This window comes from Alligator mississippiensis, chromosome 8 (assembly GCF_030867095.1).
Source record: "Alligator mississippiensis isolate rAllMis1 chromosome 8, rAllMis1, whole genome shotgun sequence".
NCBI classification, from domain to species: Eukaryota; Metazoa; Chordata; order Crocodylia; family Alligatoridae; genus Alligator; species Alligator mississippiensis.
The window spans coordinates 25,181,626-25,208,622 of NC_081831.1; the positions used below are offsets into that span (position 1 = coordinate 25,181,626).

General features: G+C 53.4%; 1 protein-coding gene across 2 annotated transcripts; it reads right to left on the reverse strand.

Annotated features, from left to right (window-relative positions):
• Window positions 1–10,039: 10,039 nt before the first annotated feature.
• LOC102565000 (epoxide hydrolase 3) lies at window positions 10,040–19,217 on the reverse strand. Of its 2 annotated transcripts, XR_002089886.2 has the most exons (3): window positions 18,499–19,217; window positions 16,683–16,811; window positions 10,040–11,370 (listed from the first exon to the last, which is right to left on the reverse strand). XR_002089886.2 is itself a non-coding variant. In XM_059732438.1 (2 exons), exons 1-2 carry the CDS (start codon window positions 13,063–13,065, stop codon window positions 11,247–11,249), a joined length of 291 nt encoding a protein of 96 aa, XP_059588421.1. In that variant the 5' UTR covers window positions 13,066–13,140; the 3' UTR covers window positions 10,040–11,246. The 2 variants fall into 2 exon arrangements, 1 of the variants encoding a protein (XP_059588421.1); XM_059732438.1 differs by lacking the exons at window positions 16,683–16,811; window positions 18,499–19,217 and adding an exon at window positions 12,899–13,140.
• Window positions 19,218–26,997: the final 7,780 nt, after the last annotated feature.

A 26,997-nucleotide genomic window follows, 5' to 3' on the forward strand; every position in this document is an offset into this window, starting at 1 on the left:
TAAAGAGTATCAGAACTTGTGCCCAATTCTTTCCATTGTTGAGCTTTTTGTGCAAGTTTATTCCATGTATCCTGGGAAAGTTGTTTATTTTTTCACATATGACACTGTAGCAGGCTTGCTGCTTTTGCACAGCAAGCCAGGCTTGGAGAAGGACACTTCGGATTGGTGGAACATTTCTAGCTGGGTAACAGCTGGGAGGGGCTTTGCTCCACCCCTGCTTGGATTTGGGGGGGCTGGGGCGAGAAGCCCCTGGACCTGAGTGAAGACTGCGCTTTGCAGATCTGGCGGACTTCAGGGTGGGGCCTCCTGTGTAAATAAAATCCCAGCGTGCTGAGCATGCTGGGGGAGAGACACAGTGAGGGATGGCGAGGAGAGAGAAGCTCCAGAAAAAACAGTCATTGGGACCCTGCCTGTGCCTTGACAGTGAGCAGATTGCCGCATGGTGCACAGGCTCTGGGAGCTGCTTGAGGCGGCTTGAGCCTGCGAACCCAGAAAGTAGCTGTGTGAGGCGGTACATGGATCGGTGCACGGAGAGCCAGCCCTGGGAGCAGATCAAGGCTGCTTGGGCCCCACATGGTGCACAGGTCAGCGCACAGAATGCTGGCCATAGGAGCAGCTCAAGGCTGCTTGGGCCCCACACAGTGCATGGGTCAGCCAACAGAGAGTCAAGCTCGAGAGCAGTTCAAGGCTGCTCAAATTAGCCCTGGCTCTAGGCCAGGTAACTGGAGCCTCGCAGTGTGGTTCAGCATTAAACTAAAAGAGCCCCAGTGCCCAGAGCAGGGCCCAGGAAGGTGAAAGACCCTCAGTGTGAGGCTGGGGAACTGGAGGCAGTAAGGTCTTGGCTCCCATAGGAGCTCCCTGGGTGCCCAGTGCAGGGCACAGGCGGGAGGCCAGGAGGGCCCAGAGCGGTGCACCAAGCCATTGAGAGGAGCCAGGGGCACTGCCGGAGAGAGGTCCTTGCAGGACTGGCCACCAGGGGATGAACCTTGTCTGCTTCAGAGCAGGAGTGGGAGGTGCTGGGGAAGTGGGTCCCGCAGGGGAGGCAGGCTTGGGAGAGGAGGGTCTGCAGCCTCCACCCTCCTCCATTGTTGGGGGTGGGGGTGTCCACATCCTGGGGCCCTAAAAAGGAGGGGCTCCAGGGAACACCCTGTGGGATGCTGAGTGCACCTCATATTTTGTGATTGATGTTTGCTTCATCCTGTTGATTCATAGATTCATATTCATAGATGCTAGGGTCGGAAGGGACCTCAATAGATCATTGAGTCCGACCCCCTGCATAGTCAGGAAAGAGTGCTGGGTCTAGATGACCCCAGCCAGATGCCTATCTAACCTCCTCTTGAAGACCCCCAGGGTAGGGGAGAGCACCACCTCCCTTGGGAGCCCGTTCCAGACCTTGGCCACTCGAACTGTGAAGAAGTTCTTCCTAATGTCCAATCTAAATTTGCTCTCTGCTAGCTTGTGGCCATTATTTCTTGTAACCCCCTGGGGCGCCTTGGTGAATAAAACCTCACCAATTCCCTTCTGTGCCCCCGTGATGAACTTATAGGCAGCCACAAGGTCGCCTCTCAACCTTCTCTTGCGGAGGCTGAAGAGGTCCAGGTTCTCTAGTCTCTTCTCGTACGGCTTGGCCTGCAAGCCCTTAACCATACGAGTGGCCCTTCTCTGGACCCTCTCCAGGTTATCCACATCCCTCTTGAAGTGTGGCGCCCAAAATTGCACGCAGTACTCCAACTGCGGTCTGACCAGCGCCCGATAGAGGGGAAGTATCACCTCCTTGGATCTGTTCGTCATGCATCTGCTGATGCACGATAAAGTGCCATTAGCTTTTCTGATGGCTTCGTCACACTGCCGGCTCATGTTCATCTTGGAGTCCACTAGGACTCCAAGATCCCTTTCCACTTCCATGCCACCCAGCAGGTCATTTCCTAGGCAGTAGGTATGCTGGACATTTTTCCTCCCTAGGTGCAGCACTTTGCATTTCTCCTTGTTGAACTGCATTCTGTTTTTTTCTGCCCACTTGTCCAACCTGTCCAGGTCTGCTTGTAGTTGTTCCCTGCCCTCCGGCGTGTCCACTTCTCCCCACAGTTTTGTGTCATCCGCAAACTTGGACAGAGTACACTTCACTCCCTCATCCAAGTCGCTGATGAAGACATTGAAGAGTATCGGTCCAAGGACCGAGCCCTGCGGGACCCCACTGCCCACACCCTTCCAGGTCAAAACCGACCCATCCACCATGACTCTCTGGGTGTGACCCTCTAGCCAATTTGCCACCCACCGGACTGTGTAGTCACACAAGTCACAGCCTCTTAACTTGTTCACCAGTATGGGGTGGGATACCGTATCGAAGGCCTTCCTGAAGTCTAAGTATACGACATCCACCCCCACTCCTGCATCCAGGCTTTTTGTAACCTGGTCATAAAAAGAGACTAGACTAGTCAGGCATGATCTACCTGCTACGAACCTGTGCTGGTTTCCCCTCAGCATATTTGTCCTGCCGGGCTCTCGCAAATGTGAGCCTTGATATTTTTTTCAAAGACTTTGCCAAGGATGGAGGTGAGACTAACTGGCCTATAGTTGCCCGGGTCCTCCTTCCTCCCCTTCTTGAAAATGGGGACCACATTGGCCCTGATGTTAATATAGTTACAGGTACTCCTCAAGGGGGTTTATATTGGTTTACCTGTTTTCATCACGTGTTTACTGCCTATTATCAGAACTTACCTGTATTGTTGCCTGTGTACGTCTATTGCATTGCCTTTCCTGGGTTTTATCTGAGTTGATGCTTATATGTGTTTACTGCCTTGACTCACCTGTTCCAGAGTATTAATGTTCATTTGTGCAGGGGGGTTAATTATTGCCTGTGCTGTGGATCACCTGTACTGAGTTCCCAATGACCTGTTCTATGTTTTGCAGTCCCTCAAAGTGGTACAATGTGTAGACTGCAGGTTATCATATATGGTGTCATATACCAATTCTACTGTAAATATTTAATGCCTCTTATTCATATTCATTTTTGTATAGCAATAAATTTGTATATAGTTAAGTGCATTGTCCTGTTGTGGCTCTATAGAGAAAAGAGGGAACTGCTCCCCAGTGGCAGACCCCTCTCACAGCACTCTTGCCTGACCACCCCATCCCTTCCACTTGTGGGCAGGGCACAGCCCTGGGTGTACCGGACCTACAACACACACATTGTTTTTGAATGTTTTAGGCTTTCTTTGGCTGATTCAGATTCTGCAGCAAATAAAGTGCTGGCTTCTTGGTTTGTTGGGAAGTTCCAGCCCCTGTTCTATTATCTATTGTTCTTAACTATTCATCTTCTTTTCATTCACTAAAAGAGAAGAAACAAAAAATTAATGTAGATAAGAAGCAGCAAAAAGGATAGGATTACCAAAGCATTAAAAGTGGATATCATTATATGCTATACGTTGTGCCTTAAAAAGTGGTCAGTAATGTTGTTATTTTGCATTTAAAGCAGGGCGGGCAAAATACGGCTCACAGGCTGGCCACCAGGCAATTCTGTCCAGCCCACAGGAGCCCACAATTAATTGTACCCTGTCCAGCCCCTGTGCCTCACTCCCATCCCAGTGTGCAGGAAGGCTCAGCCCAGACAGCAGGCAGCTTCCAGGTGGAGTTGCTGCTGCCACTGCTGCAGCCTCTGGGGGACCTGCTCAGCTTCCCCAGCCTCCAGCAGCTCCTTGTTGTCCCCCTGCTGCAGCATTCGCTCCAGGCAGCAGGTAAGGAAGCCGTGGAGGGCAGGGCAGGGGGCTACAGCTGGGTGGGGGCAGGGAGCATGGGGCTGGGGCTGAGGCTGGCAGGAGCATGGAGCCCATGCCCAAGGGGGCAGTGGGAGCATGAAGCTTGGCTGAGCAGGGTGTGGGTGTGAGTGTATCAAGAGGTGATTGCATAATAGCTCAAAGTACAGTCTTACTCTTGTATATGGTGTGTGGTGAGGTGTGGAGGGTGTGTATGTAGGGTGTGAGTATGGGGGCGGGTGTGGAGGGGGGTGGGTGCAGGGTATGTGGTTGGGGTGGTGGGTGTGGTGGGGGTAGGAGTGTGTGGGGGGCTGTGGGAGGGTGTGGGTGTGTGTTGGGGGTATGGTGGGAGGTGGGGTGTGTGGGAGGGTGTGGGGGGGTGGCAGAGGAGGGGGTTCTTGGAATCCCTGGAGTGTGCAAGTCTCTGAAGCTGCAGGTGGTGACAGTGAGCAAGGCAGCCCTGCCTGGCCCCATAGCACACATCTCCTGCACTCCCACCCACCTCCTGAGATGCAGATGGTGGCAGCATGCAGGGACAGCCCCACCCAGCCCAACAGCACTCCTGCCAGAGTCCCTGGCTGCATGTGGTGGTAACATGCAGGGCCAGCCCAGCCCCATAGAGCGCAGCTCCTGCTTTCCCACCCCGTCCCCAGCTGCATGTGGGTTTAATGCTAGAGATGAAACCTAAGCTCCTGGGGCTCAATCTCCTGTATCAAACCCAAACCAGCGACAGATATGGCAGCGGGAACATGGCAGCCAATGTCCTATTACTTCAAGTGTTGTTAAAATGTTCTTGAGAGACCCAAGGAAGAAGGCCACACCCCTGCTACAGAGGAAGGCAAACCCCCACAGTCCATCCCAATCTGACCATGGGGTAGAATTCCTTCCTGACCACAAATATGTCGATCGGTCCAACCTTGAGTGGAAGAGTCAGGAACATCTGGGTTTAAGACCCAGCAGGAGCACTGATGCACCTCAGGCATAATCCCAAGCGTGGCTGGGCTGCAGCCAACATGCAATGCCTCTAAGGGAGGATTAAAAACACCCTGACATGTGTAGCACAGGAAAGAAAAAAATTCCTACCTGGCCCTATGTGGCAACCAGCAAAGCCCAGAAGCCTGGGGGATACCCATAATAAAGTATGGGCTACTCTGACAATGACTACAGCAGGTGTCCTAAGGCTGGGACTATGAGCAGGTGAAGGGTAGAAAGACCCACTTCAGCACAAGGGAAGTAACTGGGAGCCAGGGGGAAGGTGAGTAATAGGAATAGTGGAGGAGAAATCTCTTGTCTGGGTAGTGAGGGGACAGAGCAGGTTCCCTGTGTAGCACCCCCAGGGCTGCGGCAGGCAGTGGGGGATGGAAGGCCCGCGGTGGATGGGTGAGGGTTGATGGGCTTACACTGGTAGAAGTAGGTGCTGGCCTGGTTCTGATGTGTGGTCAGTGCTCCCACTCCAGCTCTGTCCTGGTAACCTGTCTCTCCATCTGTCTCTGCAGGCTCTGCCAAGGCCATTGTGGTGTGACACAACTGGCAGGGAGTCATTGCGTGGCTTTTTGTTAGCAGCTTGCCTGGTGACTCCAGGGGTTGGGGATCCTCTTGTACAACATCTGCATGACAACTGCTTAATCTTGCTTCTAAGGTGGGGGTTGGAAAACAATGAGCCCTGCACCATCACCATTTGGGATAGGGATTATCAGTGAGGGCAGGCATCTTGGGTGAAGATTTGCTGCCCATTGCAGGGAGAGTAGGGGTGGCTCAGTGGAAAAATTCATCAACACCTGATCTAAGGGGGTGGTATCCCTGTAAGAGACTTCCTTTGACACTAAGACAGGGCTGGCATAGACTGAGGATATTAACATCTGCATGGTGATGTCATGGCTGGTGTGCATGAAAGCTCCCCACAACATTTCTGACAAAACTAAGCACTCAGGGAGTTTCAGTTTGATGTTAGTTATAATTTGTGATTTCACTGACCCAATAACAAGTGCTCAGGTCATGTTCCTGATGGGCACATCAGCCTCCAGAGCACTCGCAGCAAATGAAGACATACTGAGAGCAGGTGGGCTTTCACAGCCTAACTTCACTCAGGCGAGGGCCAAGTAGAAGTACTAGGGGTTCAAAAGAGGGCTCGAAACTTGCTGTGGGGGGTGGGAGGCTGGGCTGGGATTTTGTGGGTCTGATTGCATGATAGACGTGGTAGGGAGGTCTGTGGGACTCAGGCTTCCTGGGTTCAACCACCACCATCGCCTTGACTCTGTCCCTAGACTTAATGGCTGACCTTGTCCCATTGAGGGGCTGATGGTAAATAGTAAATACCTTTTGCAGTGCACTGGGTGCTGCACCAGTGGAGAGCAGGAAGGCAGTCCCCAACGCCCAAGATGGCAACTCAGCCTTGCAATGCTGTCTGGAGAGGTACTTGCCTTTGTGGTCACTGCAACTGGCTCCATGTTCCCCTCTCCCTTCCCCATATCAATGCTAAAACCACTGGCCAGGAGAGGGATGAGCTGGAGACATGGGGACAGGCCAAATCCCTGGAGGACTGGCAGCCACAAAGCAGCACAGGGCTGGGGCCAGGGAGCAGCAGTGCTCACTTCAACGAGCTGCTGCCTAGAGGGGAATTTCTACCTCTTCTCCTACTGTGGGCAACTGGGCTCTGCTGGTCTCAAGGGGCTAGTTCCCAGTGTAGATACTGTCAATAAATGGAGCTAACTGGATCACCCCTGCATGAAAATAGCCCTTTATCACCAACCCAGCAAGTGAAGCAGGAAGATACTGGGACAGAGGCTCCAAGAGGCAAACACAACAACCCACATTGGTGCAGCCCTGCCTGGCCCAGCCCAGGGAGAAGGGCCCAGGTCTAGGTGGATCTGGGGCCCTAAAGAAGTCACCATGCGCACTGGGTGCTGCCACTCCTCTCCCTTGTGCCAAGCCAGCCATGCCCACAAGCCTGGCATTCACTGCATGTATTACTGCCACAACTGCCCTCATGAGCACCTCATATACTCTCCCATGCCAGGCCAGGAGCCTCCCAGGCCCATGGTGCCAGGAATGAACATCATTACCTCTGCCGCAGCCTCTGAGGACTTGAGGTGGGCAATGAGGAGGTGCTCATGGCTGGAGAAGGGAGGCAGAGATGCTGGCATGCTGGAGTCATAGCAGGAGGGCAGAGTTATGGTTATCTGGGACCACAACAGACTCCACTCTGGCCCTGAGCAGCCCATAGGGGACGCGCCCAGATGAGGGGACACAAGCGTTGCAACACGGGGGCAAATTAGACCTCTGGATATCCAGGGATAAAAAAAACCCATAGCGGAAAAAAGAGGGGCAGGGCATGGTCCCGGACTGTACCCTGAGGCAACCAGAGGCTGGGTCCTCCACAGAGACAGTCTGGTAACACCCTATGGCTGGTCCTTGCCTTGGTGCTGAAGCACACTGCCTGCCTGCCGCAGGGAGCTGGACCTGGCCTCCTGCTGGTAAGTAGGGGGTGTGGGGGCTGGAAACTGCGAGCCCTGCCCGCTCCCCCAGACCCCCGGATCACTGCCCCACCTGCCCCCCAAGCTCCCCCATGGCTGCCCTGCCCGGCCCCACTGTCAGCAGATTTGCCCATTACTTTGGGGTGTGCTCATTTATTAGGGATAATTTCTAGGGTCTTGGTGATTCTATCAATGTGCTGCTTGTGTTACTATATGGAGCTGTATCTCTCCCTTCTGCAAGCCCTCAACCCCAATGGAGCTATCTTGCAGGACGCAGTTTCAATGGGACTGGGTTCCTCCAGTCACCAAATCAGTCATACACACAAACACACACAAATTAATGTGACACACCTGACCTGGCCGGGTTGATCAGCATGGACAGGCTAACACCCTCATATGCCAAGAATCAGTTCATAAGAGCAACAATAAAATGCAGTCAGACACAAGCACACAGGTGAACAGAATCCCTCTGAATCCGGCTGGGTGTCCAGCTGACACCCTCATGACACCCAGCATTCAGTTCATAAGGGCACGTCTGAGTCAAACTGGGTCAATCAGCCTGTACAAGCTGATCCCCTTATGTGTTTCAAACTCAGCACATCCCAATCTTTGGCCTCTTGATGAGCAGACCCCACAATATTTTTGGGCTTCACAGGGATCTTTAGCTTAGGTAAAAGAAGTGTTGCTGCAGAGCATAGAAAGAAAGAGAAGCAGAGAAGGAAAAATATACCCAGTTACTACCAGTTTGACTATAAAAGTTATTTATTGCTAAGCATATGAAATCTATAATGGTACTAGTAGTAATAGATATGCAAAAGAAAAACAAACACAAACAATTACACTACTACCCTGGTTTCACTAAGTATTTGGGGAAACTTAGCTCAAGCTTAACTAATACAGTTCAGGTTCAGAAGTTTATGCCTAGGAAGAAAAGAGAGAGAGAGCGCTGGGATCTCACCAGTCCAAGGTACTCAGGCTACAGAGCTGACAGGCACAGTCCGTAGCACAGGTCTTGAAGAGAGAGATGATCTGTTCTTCCAGCGTCCCAAGAACGACAGGGGATGGTGTCAGCACGGGAGTTTTCTTCTTCTTTCTTCCTTTCTTCCTTCTTCTTGAAGCACACACACGTTTTACAGATTTTTATACCCTCAGTTCAGCTGCTTCAAATCATCCTTAATTGTGTAAATCATTGTCTTTTCTATTGACAAGGGGTTATCTGGTTTGGAACATCTCAAGAAACTGATTGATAATCAGGAAACACTTAAGATTATGGAGTAACCAAATACTTGGGAGCCAGCTTGAAATTCCTATGGATGGCAGATATACTGATGGGATATCTCATGGTTTCTTCAGAAACAATAGATAGCTTGCAGCATCAGGATTTTGGTTTTTTACTTGTTGTGAACAAGCCTCAGCTTAGCATGACTTTCCAGATCTTACTATAGTCTTTTAACAGACTTAAAGCAATTACCGGGGTGCTCATAACCTTTTCTGGAGAGGACTCCCACCAGTCGTCTCGGGAAAAGTATGACAACACCTGTGATTAGGGCTCCAATGGGCTGGACACCGTGATGAACCCTTAACCATTGTTCAAATGTTGCCCATACCCCCTCTGACTCGGTCTCTTGCCTCAGCATTCCCTAACCTGGCAACCGAGTTTTTAGTCAATCAAGTTTAAATAAGCCTCCCATAGTGGGACCAGGGAATGTACGGCCCGAGATACCTATTAAACTTAGAGGTGTGTGTGTGTCTGGGGGGGGAAAGTCCTTAGTAAATCCAGATTAGAACTGGTCTGATAAATGCTGAGCTGGGTGTGTGTGAACATGGGTTGATTAACATTTGGAGCACAGATTCCCCATCATGCAGTGCTCCCCTGCTTCTCTGATTCCAGAATTCACTGCAGTCTCTGCTTCAGGCTTTCTGTTCTCCATCTCTCATGTAAATGAATGGTCATCTGGTTTCATCTCGGATGCAAATGAGACCTAGGGCAGTTGGTTCACTCTTGCCACCCTTATCTTGAGGGTCTTAGGTGTGTCTCTCACTGCATCTTATTCAGTTTCATTTATGTAGAGAAGGGGAGGGAGGGGGGGTTATTCAGACAGACTGCATCTTGTGCCAGGGTTCCCAAGAACACACAGCTGAGACATAACACCACCCCCCACCTGCCCCCCAAGCTCCCCGATCACTGCCCTGCCCAGCCCCAGCCCCCACCTGCACCCTGAGTCCCCCCATCACTGCCCCTCCAGGCCCCAGCATCCCAGCAATTAAAAAAAAAACAAAAAAACCCCACACTCACCACCAGTTCCAGCTGCTGTCGGGGTCACTGGGGACCCCCTGCACAGCACAGGGCTGGGTGACAGCTGCAGGGGTCCTGCTGCTCCCTGCTGGCCCATGCTGCATGGGGGGGGCTCTGCCAGGAGGCCCCAGACCCCTCACAGCCCCTGCTACTGTGGTGAGTACAGGCTTTATTTTTTTTTTTAATTGCTGGAGGCTGGGGGGGGGGCAGCCATCGGGGGGGTCTGGGAGAGTGGGGGGTTGGGGCTGGGGGAGGCAGCCATTGGGGGGGCTGCAGGAGCCGGCAGGGGATGGGGCGAGGTAGGGCAGCAATCCAGGGGGGCTGGGGGAGCAAACGGGGGTGAGGCATGTGGGCCCTGCAGGGGCAGGTAGCCCCTGCAGGTGCCATTTGGCCCCTGTTGGGGGTACTGTGGCCCCTGTGGGGACACAGTAACTGCCCTGGGGGGCTGTAACCCCTGTGGGGGGGCTGTAGTTCCTTTGGGAGGGCTGTGGACCCTGTGGAGGGCAGCAAAACATATCGGTATTTAGAATTCACTTTATTATGATGATAGAGACACTGGTAGGCTTCCAGATTGCTTTAACACTGTAGATATATCAATAAAACACTGCCCAACTGATTGCTCTCTCTCTCTCTCTCTCTCTTTCTTTATATATATATATATATAGTGGTCTTTTGTTTTAATTGTGGAGGAAGATGGATGTGGGGGTATTTTACAGAGTGACTTTGGGGTTTTTGTATCAGGGATTTTTCAGTTTTCAAAAAGGGAACACCAGAATTCCTGCTAGGGAGGCCAGTGGCAGGACCCTGCCTGCTCAGAGCTGACACCTTGGACTCAGCTGGAGGTGGCTGACCTGGCCAAGTGGCAGGTGCGCAGCAGGTCACAGCCGGGCAGCAGCCCCCACTGCCAGACTGCTGCAATGGGTAAAAGGTACAGGGAACTCTCAGGGCTGCTTCAGCAGTCCAGCTGGCACAAGGGGCAGTGTCCCCAGGTACCAATTGGCCGGGTCCCAGAATCTCCTGAGAGTGAGTAGTCCTGAGCTACTTGCCAGGGCGGCTTTTTGTACTGACAGGGATAGCACAGGTGCTGGCTCCAGGCTGTAGCTCCCCCTGGCTGCAGGTCCAGGAGAAGGCAGGCGGGGTTATTTTGCTCCAAATGGCACAATTTGCCCCACGCCAAAGTGCATGTCCGAGCATGTGCACTGAGGCAAAAAGCCCCGGCTCAAATTTGCACTTCTATTTGAGCTGCTGCAAGTGTACGTGCCTGCATGTATGGATGTGCCCAGGAGGGCCAAGCTTAGGGAACACAGGGAGCCATCCTGGTGGGTGAAGGGAAAGGGGGTGGCTACCCTGTGAATGGGGAGAATTCTGCTGCAGCCACTGCCCTGGGTCCTTGGCAAATGGGCCCAGGAGGGTGAGATGTGGGGAGAGGTCAGGTTCTCTCAAGCTGTCTGTCTGGGACTGAATTTCCAGGCACACAGCCAGAAGGTCAGAAGGGAGAGGCACAGCTGGGCACAAACCACCCTGGGTGAATAGGTGAACGCTGCCCTCCCCAAGGCCCAGGCCAGGCTCAGGCCTCTGCCATGGGGTCCTGGTCCCAGCCCCAGGCCCCACCCCTGCTGCAGCACTGCCTCATCTGTTCTCCTGCGGGAAGGCCCACATCAGCTGATTGACCTTCTCAGGCTGGTCCTCAGGCACCCAGTGGCTGCACTGGGGGAGGCACTCAATTCAGCACCCACAGTTGAAGTACCGCTGCATGACTGTGAGCAGCCCAACCTCCAGGAACACGTCCTTCTTCCCCCAGATCACCAGTGTGGGTGCCAGCACAGTCTTCTCCTTCACAATGGGCCTCCTGCGTGGGAGAGAGATAGATGGAGGTGAGAGTTCCCTGGGACACTGGGTCATAAAGCAGCCCCCACCCTTCCCCAGGGATCTCTGGTGCAGCCCTGAGTCTCACAGAGCTGAAGGCTCTCTGTGCTGGAAGCTGCTTCTCTTGGGGGCACCTGTACCCCACAGCACACAGTGGGGAGAGTCCAGATGCGAGAGGGGACCCTGGAGGGTGATGCATCTGCTGGGCATAGCTCGGAAAGGACCACAGCCTCCTTTGCAGTACAATAAGTTTAGATTGGATATCGGGAAAAACATCTTCACTGTTATAGTAGTGAGGCGGTGGGAGAGTAGCCTAGGGAAGTTGTGGACTCTCCGTTACTGGAAGTGTTCAAAAGATGTTAGACAACCACTAGTTGGGGATGATGTAGGTGTAGCAATGCCCATATTCTACTATGGGGTGTTTCCAGGTTTCTGGGCATCACTAGTTCCTCCCGCCACACCTTTCTGCTATATTTTGGGGGTATTTAAGCCTCCCTCAGAGGTACTGGGCATTGGCTACAGCCCCAGCTGGGGATGGTGACTGGGCTGTGCCAATGTTCCTACTGGGACTCAATTCCAAAGGTACCTGGCTAGTGGATTTTGCCTCTCTGCTCTTGGGCAGAGCAATCCTCATATTTGGGGTCAAGAAGGAATTTTCCCCCATGGGCAAATTAGTGTGAACTCTGGGGGGTTTGCCTTCCTCTGTAACAGGGCCATGGCCTCTATCTGAGATTTCTTGAGCATATGCTAACAAGCTTTATATAGAAGCATGACATTAGCTGCTGTGGTCTCCCTGCTTTACCTGTGGCAGATTTACGCGTGATGCTTTGTGTTGTGCTACGGTGGACAGTGGTTTTACAAATAATTTAGATGATGGATGTGTCCAGGATGATTTGGATAGGATCAATCCTGCCTCAGGCAGATCGTTGGGCTAAATGACCTCTGGAGGCCCCTTCCAGCCCCACTTCCCTGATTTTATGATTCCTCCCAGGGGAGACATCATGACAGCAGGGGTTGAGAGCAGGAGGGCACATGAGGGGCACAAGCCCCTCTCCCCACAGAATTAGTATCCCAGAAGGGGATAGCACATGACTAGGGTTAATTACCCAGAGCGTGAGGCCTACTATGCTGCACCCAGGGGACTGGCACAGTTGGCCCCATGAGTGGGAGCTGGGGGCCAAACAGGCAGAAGCCCTGGGGCTCCCAGTGGCACAGATCCTCCTCTCCCTCAGGAGGTCTTGTCACTGAAGCCCCTCCAGCCCCACAGCCCTGGGCTGGGCCAGGAAAGGGCTGTGACCAGACGAGCTCAGAAGCAGCATCATGCAGCCTTGACCAGGCCCCACGTCCCTTGCTGCCCAGGTGCTGCTGCCCACTAGCCTTTCCACCCTCCTGCCTGTTGCAAAGGCTGGTGAGAACATGGCAGCCCCCCTCTCTCTGAGTGCAGGGGACCCAGGGTGTCACCCCAGCCTGGTGCAGGGGCCAGATACCCCCAGGGAGGAGGCAGGTCCTACCTGAAGAGGCCCCTGTAGTAGTTAAGTGCTGCGGTCACCCTGCCTGGCTGGGAAAGGCCGCAGATGTAAGCCTCGAGCTCTTGCTCCGTGTGGCACCGCTGCAGGTTCTGGATTCCTGCAGTCCTGCTGCTCATGAACCACTTCAGCAGCTGCAGCGGGACAGACATGACTGAGGTGTTGGGGGCTGGGGCCAGCTACAGGTCCGCACCCCAGTCCCTGCCAGCCACTGAGCTCCAGCTGGGGCAGGGAGCCCCAGACAGCACAGATACCCAGTGCCACAGCCTCTCTTCCCCCCCCCCCCCGGGCACCAACCACTCAACTGGCTACTGGTACCAGCCCAACTGGCTGGGCATCCCTTGTCTCACACCCTGTTCACCCTGACTTGGCCTCAGGAAGGCTTCTAGGGGTACATGGACTCAACAGCCCACCTGAGCCACACTTGGGAGGGGAACAGTCCATTCAGCCCTATCAGCGACTCCCAGGCATTTGCTGGATCTCCCCAAGCAGGTCCTACCATGGGGCCATCTGGTCTGGGCCAGGACCCCACCAGGGAGGGCAGAGCCACCCCCTCCCCAGGCCACAGGGTGGCTCTGCTCGGCCAGTGTCAGATGGTGAGGGCATGTCAGATACCCTTCGGTGGGAGAGGGGGACACCAGGGCCAGGGCTCCCAGTAGGGCAGGGAGGGAACAGCCACCCTGTGGGCAGGGGAAACCTGCTAGTGATGGAGCTAGAGCGGCTCCTGCAGGAGAGGTGACATGCAGCTGTGAGAGCAGGGGCTGGACTCTGATTCAGGGACAACTCCATTCAGTGGGATCCCAGGGCTCAGCCAGCACAGCACCCCACCCACTGCAGATCTCCTAGGGGGTTTCCAGTGGGGGGAAGGTCAGACTCTCTCTGAAACCCCTGCCCTGCTCTGACCGCAAAGTCACCCAGGGACAAGATGAGCTCAGCGTAGCCCTGCAGCTGGAACAGGAACATGTAGGAGGAGCGCAGCAGCTGCGTGGGGTGGCAGATGGAGTACTCTGTTGGGGAGGGACAGATAGAGGCCGTGAGGCCACAGAGTCATAGGAGCAGAGAAAATTAGGGCTTGAAGGGAGCTCAGGAGGTCATTTAATCTAACCCCCTGATGAAAGCAGGATCATCCCCAAATATATCATCCCAGCCTAGGCTTTATCTAACTGGATCTTAAAAACCTCCAAGGATGGAGACTCCACAACCTCTGGGTAAGCTGTTCCAGTGCTTCATTACCCTCTTGGTAAGAAAGTTTTTCCTCATGTCTAACCTAAACTTCCATTGCTGCAACTGGAGACCATTGTGCCTTGTTTTATCATCTGCCACCACTCAGAACAGTTCAGCTCAGGGGTAGGCAATTATTTGGGCCCGAGGGCCACTTAGGGAGTTTGGGTGAGCTGTTATGGGACAGGTCAGCACCACTCCCCCTCCTCCCAGCTACAATTCACCTAAATTCCTTAAGTGGCCTTCCAGTCCAAATAATTGCCCACCCTGGGCAGACAGAACAAAGGTTGGGGGAATCTAACCTTTGTTCCCCCTTCTCCCTGCATCCCCTTCTCCACCCTGGGTCCCCAGCACATTGCTGGGTCAGGCAGGAGCTGCGCCAGCTGCATCCATGTGGCCTGAGGCAGTGTGTGGGAATACAGTGCAGCACTGGCCTGGCCCAGCAGCATGTTGGGGACTTGGGGAAGGGGAAGGGGTGCAGGAAGAAGGAGACTTGGAGCTGTGGATTATCTGGACCTGGCCAGGGCCAGTGCTGCACTGTTTCCCCCTTTTCCGTGCATCCCCTCCCTCGCCCTGAATTCTCAGCACACAGCTGGGCCAGGCTGGTGCCGTGCTGTGTTCCCACGCGCCACTTCAGGCCACATGGGTGCACCTGGTGCAGTTCCTGCCTGACCTGGGCACACGCTGGGGACTCAGGGTTGGGTAGGAGCTGTGCCATTTGCTCCAGCTGCTCCTACATGGTGCAACCCAAAGTGGCACATGGGAACACAGCAGAGCACTGGTGCCCACACCCCTACCAGGCCCCAGCCCAGCAGAGCCCAGATAACCCACAGCTCCTGGTCTTCTTCCTCCTGCACCATCACTTCCACCTGTGAGGAGGACCTTACTTGAGTTTCAAATCTCTGGGTGCAGGGTGGGAGTGAAGCGCAAACAGCCTCACCAGACTGAAGTCTGGCCAGGAGCTCAGCACCCCCTGCCCTGGAGCTTACATTGTAGCTGGGGGTCGGGACAGGGTGAGCCAGCTGGGCAGGGGAGGTTTGGGGAGGGAAGTGGCTGCTGTAGCCAGCTGGCATGGGGAAGGGAGAAGGGTAAGAGGCACTGAAGGCCAGGGCAGCTGCAGGCCGGAGCGACCGCAGGCCGGGTAAAATCATTTAGCAGGCTAGATCCAGCTCACAGGCCGTATTTTGCCCAGCCCTGGTCTAGTTTCAACCTCTTTGGAACCACTCATCAGGTAGTTGAAGGTTGCTATTAAATCCCCTCTTAGTTTTCTCTTCTCCAGACTAAATAAACCCAGTTTCCTCAGCCTCTCCCCAGACGTCATATGCCTCAACTCCCACACCATCTTCATTGCCCTCCACTGGACTCTCTCCAATTTGCCGACAGCCTTTCTGTACTGGACATAGTACTCCAGATGTGGCCTTATCTGTGCTGAATAGAGTGGAAAAATCACTTCCCTTGATCTTCTGGCAATGGTCCTACTAATGCCATTAGACTTCTTGACAACAAGGGCACACAGTTGGCTCACATCCAGCTTATTGTCCACTGTAACCCCCAGGTCCTTTTCTGCAGAACTGCTGCTTAGCCAGTCAGTCTCCAGCCTGTACCAGTGCATGGGATTGTTCTGTCCTAAGTGCAGGACTTCACACTTGTTCTTGTTGAACCTCATGAGATTTCTTTTGGTCCAATCCTCCAATTTGTCAAGGTCGCTCTGAATCCTAGCTCTACCCTCCAATTCATCTACCACTCCCCCCAGCTTGTTATCACCCAAAAACATGCTGAGGTTGTACTCAATCCCATCTTCCAGATTGTTGATGAAGATATTGAACAAACCTGGCCCCAGGACCAGCCCCTGGGGCACTCCACTTTCTGGGAAGACCCAGAGCCGTGCAAGCTGGGCATGGCCTCACAAAGGGCTAGGTCATTCTGGGCCAGGCAAGGTTCTCTGTGCCTAGCAACTGGGCAGCCAAGCCAAAGCCAGGGTCAGCCCCAGGTACTGTGCCTGGTACAGGTGGGGGGTCCCCCTTGTCCTGGAACCACCCTGCCCATCACTGCCCCCCTTCCTGTTCTGCTTGACAGCCTGCATGCCTGGAATGGCCCACGACACAAGACTTGTCCCCTCTCCCACTCCCCTACACTCATTGGGTTCCCAACAGCCCCAGTCTCTTCAGTGGGTGCAGTGGGGCCAAGCCCCTGCTACACCCATTGCCCTGGAGTTGCCTTCTTCACTGACCAGAGCAGTTCCTTCCTCCCCCACACACCAGTACCACCCACAACTCCCAGCAAAGGGAGGATCCTCTGGATTCATACCCAGGTTCCCCTGCTTCAAAGGCTGTGGCCCAGAGGTTGGGGCAGAAAAATGAGGATCAAGCTCCAGCCCTTGGGGACTGTTTGTCAAGGGTAGGGGGAGCCCTTGTGCTGAGAGGCCACCAGGGCCCATCAGCCACCAGGGCTCCTGCTGCTTGGAAAGGCTGGTTTTGCCTCTGCCCTGGTTCTCCTGAGCCTGGGAACATGGGGCAGAGTGGAGAAGAGATGTGGCTCAGGGCATCACCGATCAATGCAGAGCAGCACATGGTGTTCATGAGGATCAGCTTCTCCACCAGGTCAGGGTGTTGGGCAGCGAACACCCAAGCGAGGACGCCGCCCCAGTCGTGTCCCACCACAATGGCTTTGGAGGAGCCTGCAGAGATGGATGGAGAGTCAGGCTACCAGGGCAGAGTGGGGATAGCAACACAGAGAGGCTGGACTGACCACACATCGAAACCAGGCCAACACCCATTGCTACCAGTGTAAGCCACCTGGGCCTTTTCCCACCTACCCTGGACCTCCCCTCCACAACTGTCTCCCCCTGCCCTGGGGGTGCTACACAGGGAACATACTCTGCCCTCTCATTAGCCAACCAAGAGACTTCTCCTCCACTACTCCCATTATCCACCTTCCCCTCAGTTCCCAGTGAAGTGGGCCCCTCTTCCCCTCACCTGCCCACAGCCCCAGCCTCAGGACACCTGCTCTAGTCAGCATCAAAGTAGCAAAGCCCGTGCTCTGTTATGGGTATTCCCCAGCCTTCTGGAGTTTGCTGCTCAGCAGGTGGGGCTAGGAGAAATGTTTTCCTCTCTTGTGGCTACACATTAGGGGTGCTTTTATTCCTCCCTCAGAGGCGTTGGGTGTTGGCTGCAGCCCGGGCCAGGGATTATGACTGAGGTGCTTCAATGCTCCTGACAGGTCTTAAACCCTGATATTCCTGACTCTTCTATTCAGGGTCAGACTGAACACCATATTTGTGGTCAGGAAGGAATTCTACCCCATGGTCAGATCAGGTTGGATTGAGTGGGTTTTGCCTTTCTCTGTAGTGGGGGCATGGCCCTCTTCCTTGGGTCTCTCAAGCATATCTTAACAACACTTGAAGCCATAGGATATTGGCTGATCTGGTCTTGCTGCTTTACGTGCGGCAGGGGGATACAAGAGGCTGAGCCCCAAGAGCTTAAATCTTAAGTGTAGCGTTAAACCCAAATGGCCCCTGGTGGGTGGGAGGACACAGGGCCCACACCACAAGATACCCCCATCGTCAGGTCTTGACACATGGGTTACAAAAGACTAGATGGGTGACAGAGTGGGTGTCATGCCCTAAACCACCAGGAGCCACTCAGCAGAGCCCAAGCCTTGGCTTTGTCCCTCTATGTGCTCAGGAGAACTTAACCCAGGATGGAGCCCTCCAGTTATGATCCCACAATGCACAGCTACAATCTTACAAGGCTTTTTCGGTTTAGAAAAGGGATGCTGAAGGGGGGGACATGAATAGGGTTTACAAAATATTAAAAGGTGAAGAGAAAGTCACTAGGGATTTATTACTGACTCTCTCACCAGACAAGAACCAGACATCACAGCATGAATCTAGTGGCTAGGAAGCTTAATACTAACACAGGGAAGTTCATTTCCCCCAGGGTGTCAGTAAAGGGTGGAACTTGTTGCCACCAGATATGGCGGAAGCTGAGAGTTTACCCAAATTCACAAAGGGATTGGACGCATGCTTGGAGGAAAGGGGCATCAGGAGCTGTGGAGCATGGGAATGAGGGCTATGACCTCAGAATCAGAAGTTCTCAACCTTAAATGCTGGAGGCTGCAAATAAAAGAGGAACAGTAGAAAAAAATCTATGGTCAGACCCAGTTCACTCTCCCTTTCAGCATCCGTTCTCTGCCGCTTTGTGACACAGAACATGGCCCAGACAGACCTAGGGTTTGACCCTGGAATGGCAGATCTTATGTTCTCACCACAATCCCTCAATGTCTGACTAGTGCAACCATGGGCAGGAAGTCATGGTAGCTAGGGCCTAGCTCCACCCCAGCCCCGTCAGTCACCAGTTACTCACCCTGCCTGGCCCAGTCACTAGCTTCTTCCAACGTCCACCATTTTGCTGGAGGAGAGGCATCAGTGTCGGGGGCAAGGCATGTATCCCATGTTTCATAGTGCCAGGTCTGCTCTAGGACTTGTGCCACTCCTGCAGCATGTTCTCACCCTGCTTGTCCTTGGTACCCAGTATCTCGATGACCTCCCGCACATCCTCCACCAAGAGCGGGATCTCGTAGCTCTTCTCTCCGCTGGGGGCGCCCGAGGCGTTGTATCCCCGCATGTCCAGCGCCACCACCCGGAACCGCTTCCGAAACTCCTGCAGCTGGTGGCGCCAGCAGTACCTGCCACATGCCAGCACACACATATATGAGTCAGAGCGTGGAGAGGGAGGAGGGGTTGGGCACAAGGGATGTCCTGGTGTGGTCAATGCCACCCATGGGCCATGTTTTAAGTCCCTACAGGAGCCCCTGGACCTGGCCTCTGTGAAGATATTCAAAAAGCCCCTTCAGCTTCCGATCCCCTCACCCAGCAGGAGCCTCTGCCTCCATGGGATTTCTGTCTGCGCATGTTCTACAGCCCAGCCTGGAGCATGTATTGAGGTCCCAGATCATTGTGACCTGGGCCAGGCCTTGCATAAAGCTGAGCTGGACTGGGCTGGACTGCTATTTCCAGACAAGAGTCTCTGTGCCCAACTCCCAGGCAGCCAGACCTAGAGCCAGGGTCAGCCCCAGATACTCTGCCCAGTACAGGTGGGGTCTCCCCCTTGTTCTAGAACCTCCCTGCCCATCACTGACCCCCTTCCCTCCTCTGCGTGGCTGTCTGTGTGCCCATGACACGAGACTTACCCCCTCTCTCACTCCCTCACATTCACTGGGTTCCCCAGGCTCTTCAGACTGTACATAGGCTAAGTCTCCATTGCACCCATTGCCCTGGGGCTGCCATTCTCCACCCTCCAGAGCACTTGCACCTGCCTCACATGAGCCCTACTGGGCCCCTCCTGCCCCCACCGCTCGCTTCCATTGTGAGGCAGGTGCTGCCTTTCTGTTCCAAGCACCTGCAGTGCCTGGCATGTAAGGAGCATCATTCTGTGGGTCCCTGGAAGGAAAGGGTGTTCACAGAGAAGAGGAAAGCCTCGTGTCCTACCACATCCCAATGTCCCTCTCCTGTCCACCCCAGCCTGGAGCAGCCAGCCAGACCTACCAGTTTTGTGGGAACCCATGCAGTAACAGCATGAGTGGGGCCTCCTCTGGACCAGCTGTGACATAATGCAAGCGCAGCCTTGAGCTCTGCAAGGCAGGGAGGATAGAGAGAGGAGTAGTCATGCCATGCACCTTGTGCCCACCCCACCTGGCCCTGGTGCCCTCCCGTGAGCCACACTGTCTTTGCTGGGAGAGGCAGCAATGCCCATGGCTGGCTTCACCCCAGGGAAGGAACTGTGGCCAAACTGAGCCCCTCCCTCCAATCCAGACTGTGCAGCAAGGGTCTCAAGCTGGAGGCTTCTGCCTTGAGGCCCCTACCCCAGTCTGGCTCACAAGAACCAGCCACAGCATGAGTGCCGGAACACCGAAGTGTGGCTCCCAGGGCAAAGTCTGCAGTGGCACGCCCCCACCCCTGGTTTCTTCTGGGAATGCACGCAGTGGCAGGAGCCACCTTTCCTCCTGCTCGCACCCGCCAAATGAGCCGCTCGTGGCTCTGTCCCATGTCCTGACCTGGCTGGGCCGTGCCTTTGCTTCAGTGCCCAGGACAGTCACCTTCCTTGCCTGCCCCGTAGCTACAGCACTGCACAACACCATAGCGGCCTGCAGAGCCAGAGAACACAGAGGCCTCAGCTGCACTCCCAATTCATCACCATGCTCTCCACATGCACCTCAAGCCGCAGGTAGCAGTGCTTCCCATAGGCAGTGCCCATGAGGCAAGGTGGAGGGGTCTTCTGCACCCTCCAGTGGAAGGTCTTGCATGGTCCCTTGGTCACCAGCAGCCACAGCACCCACAGCAGGTAGATGGCCCCCACTGGGAGGCAGATGAGGAAAATGCCCACATGGTACAGGAGGTGGCACATCGGCACCAGTTGGCAGGAGCCAGCAGCAAGCAGGAGAAAGACAGCATAGCCAGGCTGAGGATATGGGACCAGGTTACTGGGCATCCCCTACATCCCACATGGATGCTAGAACAAGCCCGCATTCCTACCCGGGTCCCCCAGAGCCCTGCACCACATCACACAGGGAACTGTTAAGGGCATCAGTAAGAAAGGGACTGAAAACAAAACGAAGAACAACATCATGCTATGATACTCATTTATGTTGCACTCACCTTTGAATACCATGTGCCATTCCGGCCTGTGCATCCCAAAAAGGATGTAGTGGAATTAGAAAAGGTTTAAGGAAGGGCAAACAAAATGATAAGGGGCCTGGAGCAGTTGCCAGATCAAGAGAGACTAGAAAGGCTTGGACTCTTCAGTTTAGAAAGGAGAAGGCTGAGGAGGAATATGATAAAGGCCTATCAAATCATGAAGTCACGCCCAGCAGCCCCTGCTTACATGGCTGGGGCCAGTTTCCATGGAGACCCCAGCAGCCATGCTGTAATAATACAGGGCAGGGTTTCCATGGAAACTGGCCACAGCTGTGATGGCAGGGTGTGTGGAAAGGCAGGGAGCTGCTTTGGGGCTGGGCTGGGATCTTGCAGCAGTGACAGCGTGGTCTGGAACCAGGGCGGAGCTGCCCGCCAGAGCTGCTATTTTGCCCATCCCTGCTCTATTCCAAGGTTGCCCCACACCTTTCCCAGCCCTTCCTCATGCACACCTCTCCTGAACCCACTCCAAAATGTATGCAGCCTACATGCAACAAACAACTGAATCTCAACAACACAGTTGCTCACGGCTTTGACAGCCTCCTCCTACCAGGAAGGGCTGATTCAGCTCATTCCTGTGTAGAACTGGGTGTGCCCAGTTTGCAGCCCACGGGTGTGGGAGATGTCCACTTTCCACAGCCCGGGTGTAGGCAGAGGTGTGTGGGTGCCCCCCCCGACAGGCCAGCTGGGAGTCCAGGCCAATATGAAGGGGAGTGTGGATGACTGAGGGTCACTGCAGAGACTCTGACCTGCCCCCTTTCTTCTGCAGGTGAAGCAGGAGGAAAAAGACTGGCTGCAAGAGTTGTTAAAATGCACTCAAGAGATCTAAGGAAGAGCTTCAGTGAGGGCAGGGAGCAGGAGGGAATGGGGTGGGAAGGTGCTGGGGCCTTCAAGGCTTAGGCCTTCTCAGCTGGCCCTGCCAGCCATTGGTTCCTAAGGATCTTTTCACAATAAGCACCCTGGGCACATTTCACCTGCTGCCTGGGCACAATGCCAGGGGGTTCCTCCCCTGCTCCCCAACTTCTTTTGCTGCTGCCAGCCTGGGGATCACAGAAGCATATCAGTATGGATTCACCAAAGACAAGCCATGCCTGACCAACCTGACTGCCTTCTATGATGTGACGACTGGCTCTGTGAATGTGGGGAAAGCAGTGGATGTGATATGCCTTGACTTTGATATGGTCTCACACAACATTCTTGCAAGCAAGCTAAGGAAGTCTGGGTTGGATGAACAGGTGAAGAGAAAACTGACTAGATCATCAGGCTTAAAGGGTAGCAATCAATGGCTCACTGTCTAGTTGGCAGCTGTAATCAAGTGGAGTACCCCAGAGGTCGGTCCTGAGGCTGGTTTTGTTCAATATCTTCATCAACAACCTTGGTGGGATGGAGTGCACCCTCAGCAAATTTGCAGATGACACCAGGCTGGGGGGAGTAGTAGATACACTGGAGAGTAGGGTTAGGATTCAGAGTGACGTAGACAGATTGGAGGATTGGACTAAAAGAAATATCCTGAGATTCAATTAAGACAAGTGCAAAGTCCCTCACTTAGGATGGAACAATCCCATGCACCACTACAGGCTGCGAAGTGGCTGCCTAAAGAGCTGCTCTGCAGAAGTGGACCTGCAGCTTACAGTGGACAATGTGCTGCATGTGAGCCAATAGTGTGCCCATGTTGCTAAGATGACTAACAGCATACATGTCTGCATTAGTAGGACCGTTGCAAAAGATCGAGGGAAGTGATTCTTCCCCTCCATTTGGCATTAGTGAGGTCACATCTGGAGTCCTGTGTCCAATTTTAGGCTCCCGCACTACAGAAAGGATGTGGACAAAGTGCCCAGCGGAGGGCAACAAAAATGGTTCAGGGGCTGGGGCACATGACTTCTGAGGAGAGGCTGAGGGACCTGGGTTTATTTAGTCTGAAGAAGAGAAAACTGAGAGGGGATTTAAGCAGCCTTCTACTACCTGAAGGGAGGTTCAAAAGAGGATGGAGCTAGACTGCTTTTAGCGGTGGAAGATGACAGAACAAGGAGCAATGGACTCAAGTTACAGTAAGGGAAGTTTAGGTTAGATATTAGGAAAGACTCTCACTAGGAGTGTAGTAAAGCACTGGAATAGATTACCCAGTGTGGTTGTGAAATCTCCATTCTTGGAGGTTTTTAAGACCTGAGTAGACAAAGCCTTGGCTGGGATGATCTAGTTGGGGATGGTCCTACTTTGAGCAGGGGGTTGGGACTGGATGACCTCCTGAGGCCCCTTCTAAATCTAATTTTCTATGATTTTAAAAACAAGCAGGAGAACACCACTGGTGGGAGGCACTGTTGTACTGGTGTCCATCCACTATGGGGATACTTAATGTTGCACCCTATTGTTTTCATTTTGATAGTTTAAGTTGTTAGTATTATTAGTATGATAGTAATGTTAGTGACTATAAAGTGCATGTACACTAAGCTAATGGTGTTGGCCCAGCATTACACAATAACAGACATGGTTAAAAGAGGATGTGGTTTAACTGTCCAAGACCACGGGATGTAGCCAGCAGCCTGACAGGAAGACAACTGCTGTAAATTGATTGGTGAATATTTATGACATAACAGTATATGTGACATACAGAAGAGAGTTGTAAAAAAACTACATAAAAACTTAGAAACAACAACTATTTGAACCAGTGTGCTATGATGGATGTCTGGCCGGATGAAATCATTGCATCCATCGGAAAGCTTGCGTAAGAATATCTATAATAACCGTTAGGGCTTTCTTAGAAGTTGGATGTTGTATTTAAAGCCTTGCCTAAATATTGGTATTGCTTATATGTTTAATAAATTAGGATTTGAGACTGGAATAGTTTCATTGATCATTTCCTTTCCATTCTTCCACCCCTTAACTAAATTTACTACAACAGTCGGCACTCGCTGCACCAGGAACACTGAGAGACCCCGGGGAAGCCATGACAGTGACATTCAAGCTCTGCTGCCACGTGGGATAGAGGCGGCTGCAGCTGGCACTCTCAGTGCCCATGGACACTGCAGCAGGGTGTGGATGGGCAGATGCCAGACCTGGATCAGCTCCAGCCAGGAGCAAAGGGAAGATGGCACTGACTGACATGGGAAGGGCACACACTTTGGCCCAAAGCCAATCTCAGCTGGAAGGTGGTAACCAAGGACTCAGCACTGTGGCCTGCTCCGTCTCCAACCCAGTGTGTCCCAGGGTGCATCACCCAGGAGCTCCCCACAGAGACTGTGCAAGGGAGCATCAGCTCCGAGGGGATACATCCCAAGGCCTCACCCCACCTCTGTGATTCTGCCACCAGCCTAGGCATGCTTCACCTGCCTCTGCCAGGGGGTACACCCTGGGGCCTCACTCACAGGCCAACAGTGAGGTCACATCAGTCCAATGCCCTACTTAAGGCAGGATCTTCCCTGTCTGCCCCAACCCGCACAAGCAGGGGTCTGACCTGCTCTTATACACTCTGGGAACAGCCCTCACCTATGGCACGGAGCATGCAGCCAGGGTATGAGCACAAAAGAAGAAATACTTCCCGCCACTCCTACACCCCTCCCCCCAGCTTCCACATATGCCTTTAAGTAGCTGCAAGGCTGGGACCTGCCCCATGGTGCCACAGCCAGATTTCTCATGGCCACAGCTGGCAACATGTAAGAAAGGGGTTTGCACAGGTGTCAAACATCCCCTGCAGTCACTGCTCAGCTTTGTGGCTCTCCTCAGACTCAGCCCAGCCTTGAAGCGCCAGGCAATACAACCAGACCACAGTCCCTAGCCCCACTCCTCAAGCCCAGGACACGGATGAGACAGGCAGGCGCTGCCAGGGGAGGTGGGGGGTGGAACGAGCCAGCAACTGAGGCCTGTGTCACAAGAGCTGAATGGCAGGCACCATGGGCACCCCGTAGCCCTGGGACTCCCTGTTACACATCCTTCCCCACCTTCAAGCCTTAGCCACCTTCAACTGACTGCCATGGCCCCCACCCTGTTCCCCCATCACAAAGCAGCCCCCGCCAGCCCAGCTTACCTGTCATTCCAGCCTGGTATCTTCTGCACCCAAGCCAGAGATGGAAACAGCTTTTACTCTGCCTGGTGACTTCCCATATCCCTTCCCAGCCCTGCCTGGCTCCACCTCTTCTTCAGCTACAACTGGCTTGAGGAGGCCCCAAGGTCACACCCACGGCACTGTTTTCACACCCTGCAGTGGCGGTTTTGCTGCTCCTGTGGCAGGGCACTTGATGTGCCTGCCCCTGGCAGGTGAGGGTCAGGGCTGATTGCATTCACCTGACCCAGGGGCTGGTAGGTGAGGCTAGGCCTGGGCAAGGAAGTCACTGTCTTGTGGGTTACCCCATGGAGGAGAAGGCTAGGGGAGCACACCCCAACAGAAAGCGCTTGCCAGGCAGACCAGATCAGTGGTACATGCAATGTACCTCTAAGAGGCCTGTGGTGGAACGCTCCCATTTTCCCCTGGACGTCCCATGGGTGCAGTTTGTCGGCGTGTGGTTCCCCCTGCAAGCTGTGAGTGTGTGTGATGCTGAGTAAAGATAAAGCTGTTTATCATCCCACCTCTTGCTGCTGGATGCTGACTCAAGGACAGACCACCAGGGGCATGGAGGTCTAAGCAAGTACCCCATCCCTGCAACCCAATGGCCTAGAGTAAACATTATAGGGCCCATGTGGGTCCAGTGGCCCAGTGGGGCCTGAGGATTATAGTGGGGTCCAGCAAGCATACTGGGACCAGAAGGGTCCAACGGCCCAGAGAGAGACCAAAGATAAGAGCGCAGGGCCGGTTGGGTCTGAGAGCACGGAGAGCAGCTGAGAAAGTGAAGAACAAAAAGGGTCTAAGACAAGGTACCAAGACAGGAGCTGACAGCTCAGAGAGGGACCAGCAGAGAGACTGAGGGGCCCAGTAGTCCAGGGAGTGGTTGGGTGAGACCAAGGAGTCTGAGGGCCCAGAGAGGGGCTGGAGGAGAGACCAAGGGGTCTGGCAACCGGAGTGGGGCTGAGAGGCTGAGGGGTCGGAAGGCCCAATAAGGGGCTGTATCAGCAATTGGTTGCACACCTGTGAGGCTGCATCTGTGAGGCATGATGCATGGAATAGGGAAAGTATGGAGCCATGCAATTGGCCCACAGGTCCATGACCACAATCTGAGTGGTCATTATTAGGGATTCGGAGTTTCTGTTTCCCATGGGAAAATGGAGAAAAACACAGATTTCCCCCAAAACACAGATTTCTCATTTTAGCAGAGCGAATTTTTTGCACTTTTGCAAGAATCTGTGATTTTTTTATTAGGGAAAATGAGGATCCCTGGTAATAAGCAAACAGGAAGGAAAAGACAATAAAACCAAAACAGATTGATCCCTTAAGAGCAGAATTGTGGCGTAGACTTCTTCTGTATGAGAAAAAGGAAGGTATAGACCGGTTACTGACTACTGAGCTGCTCCAGAGATTGGCGAACCATGAAGAAAAGGTGAATGAGGGGCAGCAAGAAAAAAAGAGGAAGAGTAGTGCACCTCCTGAAAGTCACTATTAGTGAAGCCTGGTGTCTCCAGTGCACCCCATTTTAGCATTGGCACCTATCACAGTATAATTGGGGATGCCTGACAAGAAGAGTGAAATTTAATCTGTGGGAAAAGGAGACACAGAGGCAGGAAATGTTAATTGATACAGGTGCCTCATTTTTCTTTGTAAGTAATGAAAAGGAGCCTTTTTAAATTTTGGAGCAGGCAGAAGAAAAAACTTTGAAGGGTTTGATGGTAAAGAAAGTCTAACTGTTTTCAGTGGAAAAGCAGTTCATAGTGTAGGGATCAGAATCAGGGGATGGTTGTACACGTGACAGCTCAGAAAACTAAATGGGTTTATTTTATGCCTCCAAAATTGACACGGTGTGTTTTAAATCATTCCATCGCTGTGTACAAGTGACAGCTCTTAAATCAAGTAAATCTCAGTGCACTATTTACAGTAAATTACAGCAGGGGGCATCACATAACAGTCCGCCCAGCTGATCTCTTTGGTACTCAATTACAGCAGGGGGCACTGCCAAACCACTGATCCCTGCTACAGACAGGTCACTGATGTGCAGCTTACAGGTCTCTGACATATACAGTTCACCAAAACTGTTGTGATTTCATTAATTTAAGAAATGTAATTAAGTGTTGTTTCCCTAATTTCATTACT